Source organism: Polypterus senegalus, chromosome 4, assembly GCF_016835505.1.
Source record: "Polypterus senegalus isolate Bchr_013 chromosome 4, ASM1683550v1, whole genome shotgun sequence".
Classification (NCBI taxonomy): domain Eukaryota; kingdom Metazoa; phylum Chordata; class Cladistia; order Polypteriformes; family Polypteridae; genus Polypterus; species Polypterus senegalus.
The window spans coordinates 13313111-13331995 of record NC_053157.1 but is presented as its reverse complement, the minus strand read 5'-3'; the positions used below and the strand labels follow the sequence as shown (position 1 = coordinate 13331995).

General features: G+C 44.0%; 1 protein-coding gene across 2 annotated transcripts in view; it reads left to right on the top strand.

Moving 5' to 3' along the window:
- The first annotated feature begins 7489 nt into the window (after positions 1–7489).
- Positions 7490–18885, top strand: part of tmem154 (transmembrane protein 154) — a 96886-nt gene continuing 85490 nt past the window's right edge. For both annotated transcript variants that reach the window (XM_039750260.1, XM_039750259.1), the window contains exon 1: positions 7490–7758. In XM_039750260.1, the coding sequence (XP_039606194.1) occupies positions 7668–7758 (91 nt within the window). In that variant the 5' untranslated portion in view covers positions 7490–7667. The remainder of the gene's footprint in view (positions 7759–18885) is intronic.

Sequence of the window (18885 nt, the reverse complement as noted above, 5' to 3'; positions counted from 1 at the left end):
TTTAAGACACTGCCAGAGAGGCCCACCCACTGACTAAGGCGATTTCTAAGAATATTGTGATCAATGGTATCAAATGCGGCACTCAGATCTAAGAGGATGAGAACAGATAAACGGCCTCTGTCTGCATTGACCCGCAAGTCATTTACTACTTTAACAAGTGCAGTTTCTGTACTGCACTGTCCTATACTATAGTGTAACCAGGTGTTATCACTGACATGTAATATAAAGCGACAACCTCCTCAATGGAGTGTCGCTGTGGAGGTCCACAGGTAGAGTCTGTTGCTGCAGGCGGAGACACCAGCAGCTGCGGCCCTCATTTCCAACTCCATCTTGGCTGCCTCCATTGGTGTCTGTCTTCCCTTAATTTCTCCTGGCATCCTATGAATGTCTTTAGGAGGACTCTACCACCATCGTACCAGTGGGTAATGACGGTTTTCCGGGCAGCTAGTGACCACTCCTCTCTGTCTCTCTCTCTCTCTCTCTCTGTCAAGTTGGCTCTCAGTCACCTGATACTGTGCTCACTTATGGTTGTGTTTGTCTCTCGTTTCATCCTCAGATCTCTTTTAAAACCCCTGGGAGATGCAGATGTGGCAGTCATGGCTCCAGCATTTATAAGGGAATGTGTCAATCCCACACGTATATATGAGGATGCAGGATTGCACACTCCCACATCTGCTTCTGGAGCCACTCTACCATGCTGCCTGCACCCCACCTGAAAACACAAATGCATTATCTGTTTATTTTAAATGCATGTGCCACAGACCCCTTTGTCTTACAAACCCTCATTGTTTTTTATGCAGCTTTTAGTTCATTCAAAATGCTACTGCAAGATTCATTAAAAGAACTAGAAATTACAAACAGATTACCCCTGTCCTCAAGTCCTTACACTGGCTTCCAGTTAAGTTTAGGGCTGATTTCCAAATACATATAAAGCCTTAACTGGGTAAGGCCCTGCTTACCTGTCTGAATCTATCATTACTTACAAATCAGAGAGCACAATAAGATATCATAACTCACACATTCTAAAGATCCATCCATCCATCCATTTTCTAACCCGCTGAATCCGAATACAGGGTCACGGGGGTCTGCTGGAGCCAATCCCAGCCAACACAGGGCACAATGCAGGAACCAATCCTGGGCAGGGTGCCAACCCACCGCAGGACACACACAAACACACCCACACACCAAGCCCAATTCAGAATCGCCAATCCACCTAACCTGCATGTCTTTGGATTGTGGGAGGAAACCGGAGCGCCCGGAGGAAACCCACGCAGACACAGGGAGAACATGCAAACTCCACGCAGGGAGGACCCGGGAAGCGAACCCGGGTCTCCTAACTGCGAGGCAGCAGCGCTACCACTGCCCCATTCTAACGATTCCAAGGATAAATAAAATCACAGTGGGAGATGAGTGAGGTTTTAGTTACAGGGCCCTGAAGCTCTGGAATGATCTGTCTGCTTATTTAAGAGATGCCCCTCTCATAACTTTAATGTAGCAAACCATGACTAGAGCAGCCAATGAACTGTTCATAATAATTTGTGAATTTCCCCTTGAGATTAATAAAGTATCTATCTATCTATCTATCTATCTATCTATCTATCTATCTATCTATCTATCTATCTATCCAGGCCCGCACCTGGGGGGGGACAACCATGACACTTGTCAGGGGCCCGCCCTTTTTTGAAAATAAGTGGCGTTTTAAAATATACGCACATATTTGAAACACGAAAGGGGCCTGAACTCTGTCAGCTGCCTGGGGCCCAGAATTTCCTAGCTCCGGGCCTGATCTATCTATCTATCTATTGTGGAGACTGGCCCAGACACAGACAGGCGGACACGTTCATTTCACCCACAAACATGTTTATTTACAAATATATACAGTTCAAAAGTGCACCTCAAACCCCCAAAGTCCTGGCCAAACAATGCCTTTCTCTTCAGACTGCCTCCTTCTCTCTCCTCCAGGTCAGTCCTCTCCCTTTTATCATCACCCGGATGTGCTCCAGGTGGGTTCCGGCAATCACCCGCCGACACGCTCTTGTGTGGCGGAAGTGCCGGGCTGCATCCCCGGAAGCACTCTGGGTGTCCCTGCTCTTCTTCCCCCCAGCATTTCCTGGTGTGGCGGAAGTGCTGAGGTCCAGGGCTCCAAAGGCATGGGGACACCCCCTGGCAGCGACCACGGGCCCCTACAGGGTGGAGCTTCAAAGATCTGTGCCCATGGCCCCCAAAGCAACCAGGGTGGCGGCCCCCACGTGATCCAAAGCGGGCACACGCCCTCTTCTGGTCCTTTATGGCGCCCCGGCCGGGGTGTCGCCCCTAATCCATCCCTGTTGATAGTCATTTGTACAAAAATAGACGTAACTCAGTAATTAGTCAAGAAGTCACTGGAAAGGGGTGTGTGGCGCTCCTGATATCTGCAAAAGGGCGAAGGTCCAAGTCTTTAGATTCCTGGGGCTTCCTGTCTTGCTATATAGTTGACAGACATGGACGCCATCCAGCGACCTGAGATGAAGACTGAACTCCTTCAGTATTGAGTCTCTTCAGAGAATCCTTGGGTACCACTGGTTTGACTTTGAAAATTCAGGAGGCACGTGGTCACCAACACGAAGGTACGCTCCAGGACAGATGACAAAATTTACATCAAGTAGGTCCCCAGTGATGTGGATGCCTTAAATCTAAACAGGCCTTAAGCATGCCAAACTTAAACTAAATCGGCCCACTGGGAGCCAAGTTGTTTCATGCACGCAGACAGATGGGCACACATGTCTACGACAGCTGGTGCATTTTTGGTGACTACTGAACTTGTCAGCCCTTTCAGCCTCCCTCCAGCTACATTTGAAGACCTCTGGGTGACCTCACTGCTGGTTCTCTCACGTGATTCACCCTGAGCTCTTTAGTTTGGCACAGCTGGTATCGCAGAAATGGCAGCTGGCCAATTACAGCACCTGCACGATGAGCCCCTGGAAGGGGTGACTCAGTCCTGCATGGTGCTGAGAAGATGTTTTGATTTCACTTGTCGCTTTGCTTGCAATTTAAGAATAATGTCAAAGAAAAATGAAAATATAAGCCTTACTCTAGGCTGCTTCACAGATTGAGCACCTTGACTTCACTTTCATTCCTGGTAATTGGCACCATGGAGTTTGCACATTCTCTACTGTGCCTGCATGGGTTTTGCGCCTGCCTCAAAAGCGTGTGTGTTAGGCGTACTCCCAATTCTAGGTTGACCCCACACTGGTTTATACGTGGACAACCCTTGTGGCCCATCCAGGGTTGGTTTCTTCCTTGTGCTTGATGCTGCTCAGATAGGCTTCAGCATCCCCATGGCACAGCACAGGATTAAACAGGCTTGAGGATGTTATGTGATGTTACCTAACGCTGGACGTAGTCCCCCCTGTATTGGTATTAAAATATGCTCAGAATGGAAAATGTGCAGATGACAAATGAAGAGAGTTAATGGAGTGCATTTGTTTGATGAAACACACCGTTGTTAATGTTCTTTTGCTGTTGTTTCACATTACCAGGTATGTGTGATAGCTAGCATTATAACAGAATAGTACACTCACCGGCCACTTTATTAGTTATTGGGTTTCAACTGCTTATTAACTCTTCCATCTATCCATTATCCAACACGATATATCCTAACACAGGGTCACCGGGGTCTGCTGGAGCCAATCCTAGCTAACACAGGGTGCAAGGCAGGAACAAACCCCGGGCAGGGCGCCAGCCCACCGCAGGGCACACGCACACACACCCAGCACATACTAGGGACAATTTAGGATCGCCAAATGCACCTAACCTGCATGTCTTTGTGTTTCTTTTTCCTTAATTAGCAGCCAAACAATAATGAGACTCGAAACAAGCCGCCATATGACCAGCTCACCTGTACCCATCAAACAATACCTGACAATAAAGAAAGGTGATGGTCTCAGTGAGGCTGATCTCTCAGGTCACCAACACATCTTGGTGGTGTTCTTAGTAAAAACAGAAATCTCAACAGTTTTGGAACTGTCTGCTGTGGCAGAATGAGAGCAGCAACAAGTCATGGAATTAAATAACGGGGTTAATTAACAGCAAGAATCAGCCTCTCATTAAGAGATTGGTTGGAGTGAAACTGGCTGGAGTTTAAAATCTCAGTTTAGCTGGTCATCTCTTGGCTCATTTCACATCTCATTTCTGTTTGGCTGTCATTTAATGAAGAAACAAATCAATTCAGAGGACTGAATCTTTAAAAACAGGGCTATGAAAATGAAGGGAAAAGGAGTTAATCTTTGTCTTCTTCTTCTTTCGGCTGCTCCCGTTAGGGGTTCCCACAGCGTATCACCTTCTTCCATATCTTCCTGCCCTCATCATCTTGTTCTGTCACATCCATCACCTGTATGTCCTCTCTCACCACATCTATAAACCTCCTCTTAGGCCTTCCTCTTCTCCTCTTGCCTGGCAGCTCTATCCTTAGCATCTTTTTCCCAATATACCCAGCATCTCTCCTCTGCACTTGTCCAAACCAACGCAATCTCACCTCTCTGACTTTGTCTCCCAACCGTCCAACTTGAGCTGATCTTCTAATGTCCTCATTTCTAATCCTGTCCATCCTCGTCACACCCAATGCACATCTTAGCATCTTTAACTCTGCCTCCTCCAGCTCTGTCTCCTGCTTTCTGGTCAGTGCCACCGTCTACAACCCATATAACATAGCTGGTCTCACTATCGTCCTGTAGACCTTTCCATTCATTCTTGCTGATACCCGTCTGTCACAGATCACTCCTGACACTCTTCTCCACCCAGCCTGCACTCTCTTGTTCACTTCTATTCTACACTCCCCATTACTCTGTACTGTTGATCCCAAGTATTTAAACTCATCCACCTTCACCAACTCTACTCCCCTCATCCTCACCATTCCACTGACCTCCCTCTCATTTACACACATGTATTCTGTCTTGTTCCTACTGACCTTCATTCCTCTCCTCTCATATCTCCACCTCTCCAGGGTCTCCTCAACCTGCTCCCTACTCTCACTACAGATCACAATGTCATCAGTAAACATCACAGTCCACGGGGACTCCTGTCTGATCTCGTCTGTCAACCTGTCCATCACCATTGCAAATAAGAAAGGGCTCAGAGCCGATCCCTGATGTAATCCCACCTCCGTCACTCCTACCGCAGACCTCACCACTGTCACTCTTCACTCATACATATCCTGTACAACTCTTACGTACTTCTCTGCCACTCCCGACTTCCTCATACTATACCACAGCTCCTCTCAGTCACCCTGTCATATGCTTTCTCCAGGTCCACAAAGACGCAATGCAACTCCTTCTGGCCTTCTCTAAACTTCTTCATCAACATCCTCAGAGCAAACATTGCATCTGTGGTGCTCTTTCTTGGCATGAAACCATCTGCTGCTCACTAATCATCACCTCCCTTCTTACCTGAGCTTCCACTACTCTTTCCCATAACTTCATGCTGCGGCTCATCAATTTTATCCCCCTGTAGTTACTGCAGTCCTGCACATCCCCCTTATCCTTAAATATCAGCACCAATACACTTCTTCTCCACTCCTCAGGCATCCTCTCACTTTCCAAGATTCCATTAAACAATCAGGTTAAAACTCCACTGCCATCTTTTTCTAAACACCTCCTTACTTCCACAGGTATATCATCTGGACCAATGGCCTTTTCATTCTTCATCCTCTTCATAGCTGTCCTTACTTCCTCCTTGCTAATCCATTGCACTTCCTGATTCACTATCTCCACATCATCCAACCTCTTCTCTCTCTCGTTCTCTTCATTCATCAGCCTCTCAAAGTACTCTTTCCATCTGCTCAACACACTCTCCTCGCTTGTGAGTACGTTTCCATCTTTATCCTTTATCGCCCTAACCTGCTGCACATCTTTTCCCAGCTCTGTCGCTTTCTGTAGCCCTCCGGTCCTTTTCTCCTTCCTTAGTGTCCAACCTGTCATACAACTCATCATACACCTTTTCATTAGCCTTCACCACCTCTCTCTTCACCTTGTGCCTTGTCTCCTTGTACTCTTGTCTACTTTCTGCATTTCTCTGACTATCCCACTTCTTCTTTGCCATCCTCTTCCTCTGTATACTCTCCTGTACTTCCCCATTCCACCACCAGGTTTCCTTTGCCTTCTTCATCTGTCCAGATGTCACGCCAAGCACCCATCTTGCTGTCACCCTTACCATATCTGCTGTAGTTTCCCAGCTGTAACTCTTTACTGCCACCCAGTGCCTGTCTCACCTCTTCCCTAAACTTAACCTTGCAGTCTTCCTTTTTCAACTTCCATCATTTGATCCTTGGCTCTGCCCTCACTCTCTTTCTCTTCTTGATCTCCAGCGTCATCCTACAGACCACCAGCCTATGCTGCTTAACTACACTTTCCTCTGCCACCACTTTGTGGTCTTCAATCTCCTTCAGATCGACTCTTCTGCCTAGGATGTAATCTACCTTTGTGCATCTTCCTCCACTCTTGTACGTAACCCTATGTTCCTCCCTGTTTTTAAAATACGTATTCACCACAGCCATGTCCATCCTTTTGGCAAAATCCACTATCCTCTGACCTTCTTCATTCCTCTCCTTGACACCATACCTACCCATCACCTCCTTGTCTCCACTGTTCCCTTCACCAACATGTCCATTGAAATCCGCTCCAATCACCACTTTCTGTCCCTTGGGTACACTGCTCATCACTTCATCCAACTCACTCCAAAAATCTTCTTTCTCACCCATTGCACACCCAACTTGCGGTGCATATGCACTAAAAACATTCATCATCACACCTCCAATTTCCAGCCTTATAATCATCACTCTGCCTGACACTCTTTTCACCTCCAAAACACTCCTGACATACAGTTAATGAGCAGTGAAAACTGATCTCTGATTACGAAAAGGGTTAGAATGAAAACCTGCAGCCACTGCGGCCCTCCAGGACTGGCGGACTGGAGTTTGACACCCCTGATGTAGATCATTAAAAATAAATATGTGGACAAACCTTTTGTCATGCAGAAAAAATATGACGGCGTTCAAGGGGGTTGAATACTTTTGCAAAAACACCGTTTTCAGATGATGGCGTCTAATCTGCGATCAGCAGAATCCTTACAGAGGGTCTTGGACTGTTAGTGCTTGGCCACTACTGTCAAATGCGCTACACAAGTCGGTTTAATCCCCACCTCTAGCTGACTGCATGGCCCTCCCTGAGCAAGTCACGTAACAGGCCAAGACTCCTCATCTTTGTCTTGGAATGCATGCCCCTCTATGAGGCTGGCATCCTTGAAGCTGAGTGGGCTCCTGGTGTCTTTGTAGCCAGCAGGCCCCTGAATGCCTTTCCTCTGCTCTCAGTGACTTCCACTGAGCTCAGCACAATCCCACCACATCCTGACTTCCAGCTCCATCTGATTAACTCTTACTTGTTTGCGAGTCGGATGGCCCTCCAGGCTACGAGAGATGTCTCTCTGTCTTTTTTTTTTTTCTTTTTTTCTTTTGTAGCTCGCAGGGGCGCAGCCAGGCGTGCTGTCACAAGCTCCCGGGCCGTTTACATCACTTCCTAAATTCATCTCATAGATTGCTCTTAAAATTAGGTAAGAAAAACAGAGTCAGGAAACAGGAAATGTTGACTCTGATGTCGGTGAGTAACTGAGTGAGGAAACCAGAGCACAATGGTATTATGCCCGCACTTGACCGGAGTACAGGGAGACGCCACGAGAGGGAAATGGTCCTGCTGGCAGCGTTGCTCGTGAGCATCATTGTTGGAACGGGTAAGTGTTACCCTCGAGCTCGCGCCGATCACTCTGCTGTGCAAAAGGAAGTGCATTCCTTCTCTATTTATAGAAATCCTGAGGAGAACCTCACGATGGGGAGAGTGAACCAGGAAGGGGAAGGAGAAAAGGCGAGGCAGGCGGCCGCTTTCACCTTCTGCATGCGGCTCCTGTTTTGGCTACTGAGAAAGGTCCGTTAAGGTTGTGGGCATGGCGGGGCTGTGACACAGAGGAGGGCTTTGTACTCACACATGTGGCATAGCTGATTAGGTGTCTCAATCCAAAGTGGCCACCGTTTGTTTAATTATAGACAGATGGGGGGCTCTGCCTGTTGGCAGGACGTGCTTGGAAACTGAAGGGCCGCTCTGTGTGTGTGTGTCTTGAGATTTCAGTGTTGGTGGACATGGCAGCCGCACTTGCAGGCTGAGCCTCCTGCTGCTACCCAGAGAGATTTGGATGGGGTGTGGTTGGAGGGGTAAGGCTGATCCTGGCAGCTCTGGGCACACTGGATGGGATACCAGTTTATTGCAGTAAACAGTCATGTCATTTATTAACCTGCTTAATCCCAACCAGGGTCCTAAATCAGAAGCAAGGCGAATACAGAATGGTGGATGTGAGTTTTAACTTATTTAACTGCAAAATGGTGATTCTTATAGCAGAAGGGCGGCGGTGCTTTAGGCGGACAGGATTTAGAACACCTCCGTTTTTTCAGCTTTTATGGAAATGCATGCAGATTCATGCATTAATGTTTCTTGAAATCCAGGCACAGAACAAATAAACAACAGCAAATAAAAAAGGAATCATTAAGTATTACATTTATATATAATATATAAATTATATTCAAATATTTGATTCATCAAAGCAGCCACCTTTAACTGATATAACAGCCAAACACACACGACTTTCTTTGTATAAAGGAAGTCAAATATCGGTCAACACTGTTACAGAAGTTCCCCTAAATGTGTTGCACTTGCTTTGCTTTCACCCTTCCGTCCAGTTCATCCCAAACTAACCCAATGGGGTTTAAGTCTGGAGACTGCGCTGTCCAGTCCATGTTTTGAAGAGCGCCTTCCTGTTCTTTTCTTTTAACGTAGTTCTGACACAGCCTGTGTTTGGGGTCATTGCCTTGCTGTAGGATGAACCCCAGACCTACTAGACGCAGACCTGAAGGTGTTCATGTGAGGCTGCAAAATGCTGTGGTGGTGTGGTAAACTTTAGAAGCTGGTATTTTAAGGCCCTATTCTGTCCTTTAAGGAATGGCTTTCTATTTTGTCCTTTTTTATTTTAAGGCCCTATTCTGTCCTTTAAGGAATGGCTTTCTATTTTGTCCTTTTTTATTTTTGTCCTATTTTGTCCTTTAAGGAATGGCTTTCTATTTTGTCCTGTTTTTATATTTTGTTATTTTGTTTTAAGAAATGGCTTTCTATTTTGTCCTTTTTTATTTTTGTCCTATTTTGTCCTTTAAGAAATGGCTTTCTATTTTGTCCTTTTTTATTTTTGTCCTATTCTGTCCTTTAAAGGAATGGCTTTCTATTTTGTCCTTTTTTATTTTTGTCCTATTTTGTCCTTTAAGGAATGGCTTTCTATTTTGTCCTTTTTATTTTTGTCCTATTTTGTCCTTTAAGGAATGGCTTTCTATTTTGTCCTTTTTATTTTTGTCCTATTCTGTCCTTTAAGGAATGGCTTTCTATTTTGTCCTTTTTTATTTTTGTCCTATTTTGTCCTTTAAGGAATGGCTTTCTATTTTGTCCTTTTTTCTGTGGGCCCTTGAGCATTGCCCTTAACCTGCCATTGCTAAGCGCTTTAAGTAGTGAGAAAAGCACCATATAAATATAAAGCGCCAAAGAATTATTATTTCATTTTGTCCTATTAAGGAATGTCTTTCTTCCTGTGACTCATCCTGTCGAACCTGCAGCACAAAGTCTCCTCTTCACAGTACAGACTGACACTCGGCTTTTGTCGACCTGCACCGTTAGGCTGTGTTTGAAGTTGTTGTGCTGTGAGGTGCCTGTTATTATGCCAGCTGGTGACCCTCTGAAACTTGTCTTCTGATTGGCTGGGGGCTTTGGCTCTCCCAGACCTCGTCCTATCAGAGTTTCTTCCAGTTTCCAGTTGCCTTTGGATTATGTAGGACACCACTGGACTCACTGACCCCTTTATTTTTATTTTTGCTATTTCTTTAAGCCAGGGGTCCTCAATCACAATCCTGGAGGGCCGCAGTGGCTATGGGTTTTCATTCCAGCCACTGCGTCCTTGCTGATAATGATAGTTGGTGTTAGCTCTATGCCTTGTTAGTGCCTTTATTCATCAAAGACAAATTGTAGTTCCTTTGTAGATCAGAGGTCCTCCATTACAGTCCTGGAGGTCTGCTATGACCGCAGGTTTTCACTTCAACCAATTTTTCTTAATTAGAACTCTTATTTACTACTAAAGCAATACGTTTTTTGGGCTTTATTTTAATTCTCTTAACATTCAGAACTCTGCCTATTTTAGATTTTAGCAGATGCATTTAAGTTTTAATTGTTGCCTGTTTTCTTACTCAGACAGTAGTTAATAATGAGAAGCAGATAACCAATAAACCAGCAGCTCTCCAGCTCACATGCTTACCATGAAGTATCTGTGATAAAAATGTTTAGAAATGAATGTGAGGGGAATTGGAAGGAACGTTAAGTTTAAATCTATTCTAGTCCACAAAACACATGGATAATGTTCTCACAGAAGGAAACTCTACAGTGCAATTAAAATTGCTCTTGGAAAAATGCAAACATTAACAAGCCAAATAGTTCAATAGCAAGTTTCATTATCAGCATGGACTGCTTTCTAATTAGGAAACTAGTTGGAATAAAAAGCTGCAGCCACTGCGGCCCTCCAGGACCGTGATTGAGGACCCCTGCTCCAATGGTTCAAGTCTTATCTGACTGATAGGCAAGAGTTTGTTAGTCTTGGCAACAGCAGATCCAGCTCAGCACCAGTCACACAAGGAGCTCCACAGGGTTCTGTCCACGGCCCTCTTCTCTTTTGTATTTATATGCTCCCCCTTGGCCATATCATTCTGAGCGATGGACCGGGTTATCATTTTTATGCAGATGACACTCAACTCTATTTTAATGTTAAAAGTGCAACCTCTTCAGAGCTTTCTCAGCTCACCACCTGCCTGAGAGAAATTAAAACCTGGATGGAGCAGAATTCTTTAAAATTAAATTGCAACAAAACTGAACGCTACTAAAGAAAATGAGCTCCTCTTCAGTCACTCTTGACGATGATCTCATCAGACCAACTTCTGATGCAAGGAATCTTGGTGTCATTTTTGACTCCTCCCTTTCTTATTCCACCCACATAAACCACATTAAGAAACTTTCTTACTTTCACCTCCGTAGCATATCCCGTGTTCGCTCCTTCCTCTCCTGTTCTAATGCTGAGAAACTTGTCCCTGCTTTTATCACATCCCGCATCGATTATTGTAACTCGCTGCTGGCAGGTGCCCCTTCTAATCTTATATCACAGCTCCATCTTATTTAAAACTCAGCTGCAAGAGTCCTAACACAGACCAGCAGCAGTGAGCACATCATACCCATCCTGCTTCACCTTCACTGGATCCCTGTGACCTACAGGATTGAATATAAAATTCTACTAATAACCTACAAAGCTTTAAGTGACCTTGCACCGGACTACATCAGTGACCTTCTCCATCACTATGTGCCTGTCTGCCCACTAAGGTCCTCTGATTCTGGTAATCTCGTTGTGGCCCACACTAATCTACACTCTGTGGGTGACAGCAGGGCCTTCAGCTCCATAGCACCCAGACTTTGAAATGATATCCCGAAATTAATTAGATCAGCTGACTGATTCCATTCATTCTTTTAAAAAACAACTTAAAACTCATCTATTTAGGAAGGCTTTTAATTTAACTTAACACTAGCCTATGCCCATCGTACCATTCGGTGGTGTAAGAATAGGAACGGAAAACGGTGAGAAAGGAATTCAGAAATCAAGAAGAAAGAAATACTTCTTGAAAGACGCAGCGTGCAGGGTTACATGTGAAAGTGATAAATAAATCAGGCTTTTCGAATTTACGTTCTATGGCCATGGCATCCTGCTAGTTTTGTTGCATGTATCTTGGACTTCCTGGAAATGTGGACGATAATATGATCATTTTGCCCACACGAAATTTGTTATTTACAGCGTTTGCTTGTAGTGCGTCTGACAGATCAACGTGCAGATCTTGTTGATGTAATCTGAGATAGTTGAGACGCGCGCCCTCTATCTTAACATACGCGTCTACAACATACTGTAGGAATAGTTGGCCACTGGAGTGCAAAATACTAAAAGTATTCCTCATTGCTAATCTGTACGTGTAAAATTGTCATCGAGTAAGCCTTATTCGCTTGGCGGTTCTTTTATCGGGAACATGTTGCAAATCTTTGTGCCAGCCAATGTCTCCATAAGGGAATAAAAGTGGGTAAACCATAGGATCGCAATTCATATTGAGCGTGGAAATCTGTTTACAGGAGTTGCCTATGGCACAGATGCAAATGTCCTTTTCGGCAGACGTTTCGCCATCTTCTCTGATGAAAGTCGCTGCAACATCGGTGTGACATGTCGGGGCATTGTAGCGTTGTAAATCCTGCCCAGGGTTTTCCTTGAAAACCATTTGTACAGATGCTGTTGGATTGGACTGAGTGATTTCATGCATGTGTTTGTATGATTTAGCAAAGGGGTCGATGGTTCTGAGCATGGGATCTAGCTGGAGAAGTACATTTTCGCTGCCTGCAGAATTTGCTTTATTTTGTAAGCGTACTTTAGTAGCTTGCGCTGTGTCAAAAACATACAACTGTCCATATCCTGGAGAGGTAGAAGTGTTAGCATATAGTGGAGAGATTTGGTGATAAATTTGTCCGTGTATTTTAAAACAGTATGGTCCGTGGCCAGGAGGTTGAGTTATCTATGCACCCGTGGAAGCAAACGCTAGAGAAGAGTTGTATTCTCGAATGTGTTCACGATAATTTTTAGCTTCTAAAGTTTGCTCTGTAGGAAGCTGTTGTAAAGACACAGGCTACTTTACCATTGTGGCAGCACCTCGAGTATTTGTTGGATGTATTGCGCTCAGCAGGCCAGTATAGTGCATGACACGGAAGACGACGAATAGGAAATGAGAAATGCCGTGTCAGCTGCGTGTGGGCGGGACCAGTTTTGAAATGGAAGCAGGACGAACCAGAAGAGAAATATATATAAGAGATTCTGTCCTTTATTTCAGTTTATCTCTCTGTCCAGGTGCTCAGGATAATTTATGTGTCTGTTATATCACAAATTAGGTTATTTGTTAGGTTTTTCTTTTAGTATTGAATTTAGTATTTTACTCAGGTATATTGTCATTTATTCTATTTAATGCTTTGTTATCTGTTTCATTGTTCTATTCAGGAAAACATTTGTATCCAATGTTACATATACCCTGCTGTCTTTTTTAAGACTCTGTGAAACACCTTGAGCATGGGAAAGGCGCTATATAAATAAAATGTGTTTGTTTTATCTTGGTAGAGTAATACATATATTGCTCTACTTTCCCCTATTGTATTATTAATATGCAGCCTTAGAATGCCTATTCTCACAGACTTACCACTGTTTATAAGATATTATTTTATATAACTTCTCCCCACCTTCCCTTCTATATCTATAACCTCAGGCAATTAGATGTAGCAAAAAGACAAGCAGGAGTTAAGTTACACATAAAATAATATTCATAAATAATAACAAAATGCAAAGTACATTTGAATATTGGCAGCCATACAACCTGATAAAATGGTGATGTGTAGCTCAGGTGGCACACAGTAGTTACTTAAAATGTCTCTAGTTAAGGCATCAGTGGTGCTCAGCTTTCAGCCACATGTCTGTTCAATATGGCTGCTGAGCTGTGCTCTTCATTGTGTTGTCTTCATCATCACAGGTTAGCAAGAGAGATGCTTCTTCATCATATGTTGGTTAGAGAGAGAGAATGTGGTTGAGCACGTACATTTATAGATGTTCTCTCCAATTCCTAGAACCAACAGGACATCATGGTACTTAAAGACCTCTGAGACAAGCCAATTCCAAACAGCCATACCTCAGACCAATGAGAGAAATAGTACATTTAACACCTCAGCCCCCCAAGACCATATGTTAAGCTAACCTGGCTTTGTGTGGGGGATAATACAAAGACTTTATCAAAGAAATAAGCAAACATGAATACAGTAATCCCTCCTCGATCACGGGGGTTTGTGTTCCAGAACCCCCCCGCGATAGATGAAAATCCGCGAAGTAGAAACCATATGTTTGTGTAGTTATTTTTATATATTTTAAGCCCTTAGAAACTCTCCCACACTGTTAACATTATTAGAGCCCTCTAGACATGAAATAACACCCTTTAGTCGAAAGTTTAAACTGTGCTCCATGACAAGACAGAGATGACAGTTCTTTCTCACAATTAAAGGAATGCAAATATATCTTCTCTTCAGGAGCAGAGAATTTCAGAGAGAGAGAGAGCGCGGCTCGCAAAGAAAAGCAAACAATTAAAAAATCAATACGTGTGCTTTTAAGTTTGCCGCGGAATTTTTTAGAGGAGCGTCAGTATCTTCTGTGCAAACAGCCCCTCTGCTCACATCTCCTATGTCAGGCGCAGAGAACGTCAGAGAGGGTGAGAGAGAGGCAGAGACAAGCAAACAATCGAGCGCCGCACGGACGCATATCTTATAGCATTGAGGAGTTTTAGTTAATATGTAATACATGCTCTGATTGGGTAGCTTCTAAGCCATCCGCCAATAGCGTCCCTTGTATGAAATCAACTGGGCAAACAAACTGAAGAAGCAAGTACTATAAATTAAAAGACCCATTGTCTGCAGAAATCAGCGAACCAGCGAAAAATCGGTGATATATATTTAGATGTGCTTACATTTAAAATCCGCAATAGAGTGAAGCCACGAAAGTCAAAGCGCGATATAGCGAGGGTTTACTGTACCTCTCACCACTTGGTTTGCCTAAATTATAAATAAAGACATACAAAACATTTATCAAGTTATATGCAAAATCCCACATCACAACAGTATTATTATTATTATTATTATTATTAAATGAAAGGCCTACACTTGTAAGGGTAATAATGTTCCACCTCATTTCATTTGTTAATTGCCATGTTCTCGTCCTTCCTCTGTAATATTGTCCAAGTCTGGTGTAGTACCAGAGTGTGTGCCAACTCTGCTTTGTGGCAGATAAAGTTTAATATCAGTAAATGTAAAATATTATATGTAGGAAGTAAAAATGTGAGGTTTGAATACGCAATGAAAATCGAGAGTCCACCTCATGAGAAGGATTTAGGAGACGTAGTGGACTCTAAGCTATCTACTTCCCGACAGTGTTCAGAAGCTATTAGGAAGGAAAACAGAATGTCAGGTTATATAGCGCCTTGATGTGTGGAGTACAAGTCACAGGAGGTTCTGCTCAGTCTTTATAACAAACTGGTGAGGTCTCATCTGGAGTACTGGGTGCAGTTTTGGTCTCCAGGCTACAAAAAGGACATAACAGCACAGAAGAAAGTTCAGAGAAGAGCAACTCGGCGGATTCCACGGCTACAGGGGATGAGTTATGAAGAAAGATTAAAAGAGCTGAGCCTTCACAGTTTAAGCAGAAGAAAATGTAATGTCAATAAATGTTAATTATTAGACATAGGAAGATAAAATCAGATGTTTGAATACACAAAGGGGGGTCTGAAAAAGGAGAGTCCACCTTATGAGGAGGAGTTAGGAGTCATAGTGGACTCTAAGCTATAAACTGCCAGACAAGCCATGAAGAAGGCTAACAGGTTATATAGCGCCTTGATGTGTGGAGTACAAGTCACAGGAGGTTCTGCTCAAGCTTTATAACACACTGGTGAGGCCTCATCTGGAGTCCTGGGTGCAGTTTTGGTCTCCAGGCTACAAAAAGGACATAACAGCACTAGAGAAGGTCCAGAGAAGAGCGACTAGGGGTTGAATTATGAGGAAAAATAAAAAGAGTTGAGCCTTTTTAGTTTAAGCAAAAGAAGATTAAGAGGAGACCTGACTGAAGTGTTTAAAATTATAAAGGGAATTAGTCCAGTGGATTGAGACAGTGACTTTGAAAAGAGTTCAACAAGAACACAGGGACACAGTTGGAAACTTGTGAAGAGTAAATTTCACACTGTGGCAGTAGGGGGTGCTAGTGCTCCCTTGAACCCTCAGGTACAACTCCAGACACCGGATAGATAGATAGATAGATAGATAGATAGATAGATAGATAGATAGATAGATAGATAGATAGATAGATAGATAGATACTTTATTAATCCCAAGGGGAAATTCACAAAATCCAGCAGCAGTATACTGATACAAAGAAACAATATTAAATTAAATAGCAATAAAAATGAAAAAAAAAAATAAATAAATAAAATTAATGTTAGCATTTATTGCCCCGGGTGGAATTAGTCCAAGACTCTTTATTATTTTTCACAGTGCACCAAGCACCTTCCACACTACTCATAAATCACTAAATCACAATAATCTCTACTCCTCGCCCAGACACTTTGCACCTCTACCTCCCAGCTCAGCTCAGTGTCTGGACTGAGACATCGTCCTTTTATATCCCCTGACCCAGAGGTGTTCCTGTCCCAACAGTCCACAGTTCCTTATTCCTTCCAGGTCAGGGCAATCAGTTCTTCATTTCAACCCGGGAGCACGTCGTTCCTTCCCGTCACGTGACCGTGACGTACTCCCAGGTCATAAGGCATTAAAGAGCCTATATGCCCCCCCACAGCGACTCCTGGTGGTCCCCAAGGTATCCAGCAGGGCTGCGTATAAATACTACAAAGTCCATAAGGCCCTGCTGGACCTCGGGGCACGATCCTGCTGTCAGGATAGCTCCTCCTGGCGGCCTGGGGGTGAGGACCGGCATGAGAAGCCGGCAGTCCTCCACACACACAAACATTAGGAAGTTTTTCTTCACACAAGGAATGATAGACACTTGGAAAAAGCGACCAAGTAGTGTGGTAGACCCAGTGCTGGTATGAGGTTAATTTGCGCCCTAGGGCAAGTTTATTAGTGACCCAACTGACTGTTCGGTAGTTAACAGATGGGGCTGGGGTAAGACTTTAGGGACATTCAGAACTCAACTTGATGTTATTTTGTAAGAATTAAGTGGATAGAACTGGGCTGAATGGCCTGTCCTCATCTTGATTATTGTAATGTTCTAATTATTTATTATTCGCCGTTCCCCGCGGCTCCACCCGCGTAGTAGTGAAACAGGACAGTGAGGAGGGCCCTGCCTGCTGACGTCACGCTTCCCCCTCCCCTCTGCCTGCTGCCTCTCTCTCAGATTAGCACGAATATATGGCTCCTGCAAGCGAACTATGACTCTTAGCGCAGTAAGGGAAGTCACACAATCAACCAGAACATTCAAGCAAATTCTAGAAAAAAACCCAATCTACGTCCATTTAGTAGTTCTCTTGTTCACTAAGTGGAGCTAAGGAACGCCCCGAGACTGGTGTGTGAGTGAGGAGGCCCCGCTCCCCTCTCCTCGGCCTGCAGCCTCTCTCTCGGATTCACGGAAATAAATCGGTACCACAAACGAACTATGATACTTAGCGCGATGAGAGAAGCCGCAAAATCAACCGGAATGCTCAAGTAAATTATAGCAAAAAACAATCTAAATCCGTTAAGCAGTTTTCTCGTGAAAAGAAGACAGACATACAAAGAGACAAATTTTGGATTTTATATATATATATATACTGTATATATATATAGAGAGAGAGAGATTATGAGTCTTTAACAAGTGGTGATGTTGCAACTCATACTCAACAGAAACAGTATTAGCTGTGCATAACTAGAATTTGATAGGTGCAAAAAAACAGAATAGCCCCCTTCATGTGAAATTAAATGAAATCCAATTAAAAGCTGAGCACCATCAATGAATACATCTACCATACATGACAGATCCAGAATCATAATTAAGCATGATAGAGTTATGGGAATGATAACACCACTAACTTCCTCGTCACCTGGGGACATCCACTCCCATCATCGCTGCTGTGAATGCCCTGCTTGTTCCGCCTATGGCTACGCCAGATGAGGATCAGCTACAGTGCATTCAGAAAGTGTCCTGAGTCCTCCACTTTCTGCACACTTTTTTGTGTTGTACATTTCATTTTAAACAGTTTTGCCCATCCATCTACACTTGATAACCCATCATGACAAAGAGACCACCTGTTTTCAGAAAGGTTTGCAAATTCATTAAAAATCACCCATCCATCCATCATCTAATCCTAACTACAGAGTCACAGGGGTCCGCTGGAGACAATCCCAGCCAACACAGGGCACAAGGCAGGAAACAAACCCTTGGCAGGGCTCCAGTCCACCACAGGGACAATTTAGGATCGCCAATACACCTAACCTGCATGTCTTTGGACTGTGGGAGGAAACTCATGCAGACACAGGGAGACCGTGCAAACTCCACGCAGGAAGCGAACCCAGGTCTCCTAATTGCAAGGAAGCAGCGCTACCCAGTGCGCCACCGTGCCACCCCATTAAAAATCAAAACCTGAAATCTCTCTCCCCTGGAAGCATTCAGAGTCTTTGCTGTGGCACTTCAGATTGTGCTGTGGTCCATCCTGTTTGCTTGAATTCTCCTTGAGATGGTTCCAGAACTTGACTGGAGTCCACCTCTGATAAAATGAGTTGATTGGACATCGTTTAGGAAGGCCCACGTGCATCTGTGCATAGAGGGTCCTACAATTCACACTGCATGTGAGAACAAAAGCCAAGCCATACAATCAAAGGAACTCTCTGTAGACCTCTGTGATCAAATTATGGTGAGGCTCAGATCAGGCCAAGGGGATTAAACCGTTTATAAAGCTTCCAGCCATCCAGCCAAACCGAGTAACAGGTGTAATAAGGAACAGGCTGGAGGCACAAAAGTTTGGAGGATGGCCACCTTGTATAGTGAAAAAAATTAAGAAAACACGTCATTACAATGTGGAGTTCAAAACGGAACTGAGCTAACAATGAAGGTCTGCACTCTATATATATATATATATATATATATAATGATAGTCAGCCCGAGCACGGACAGACAGACACCGGATGTCACTGCC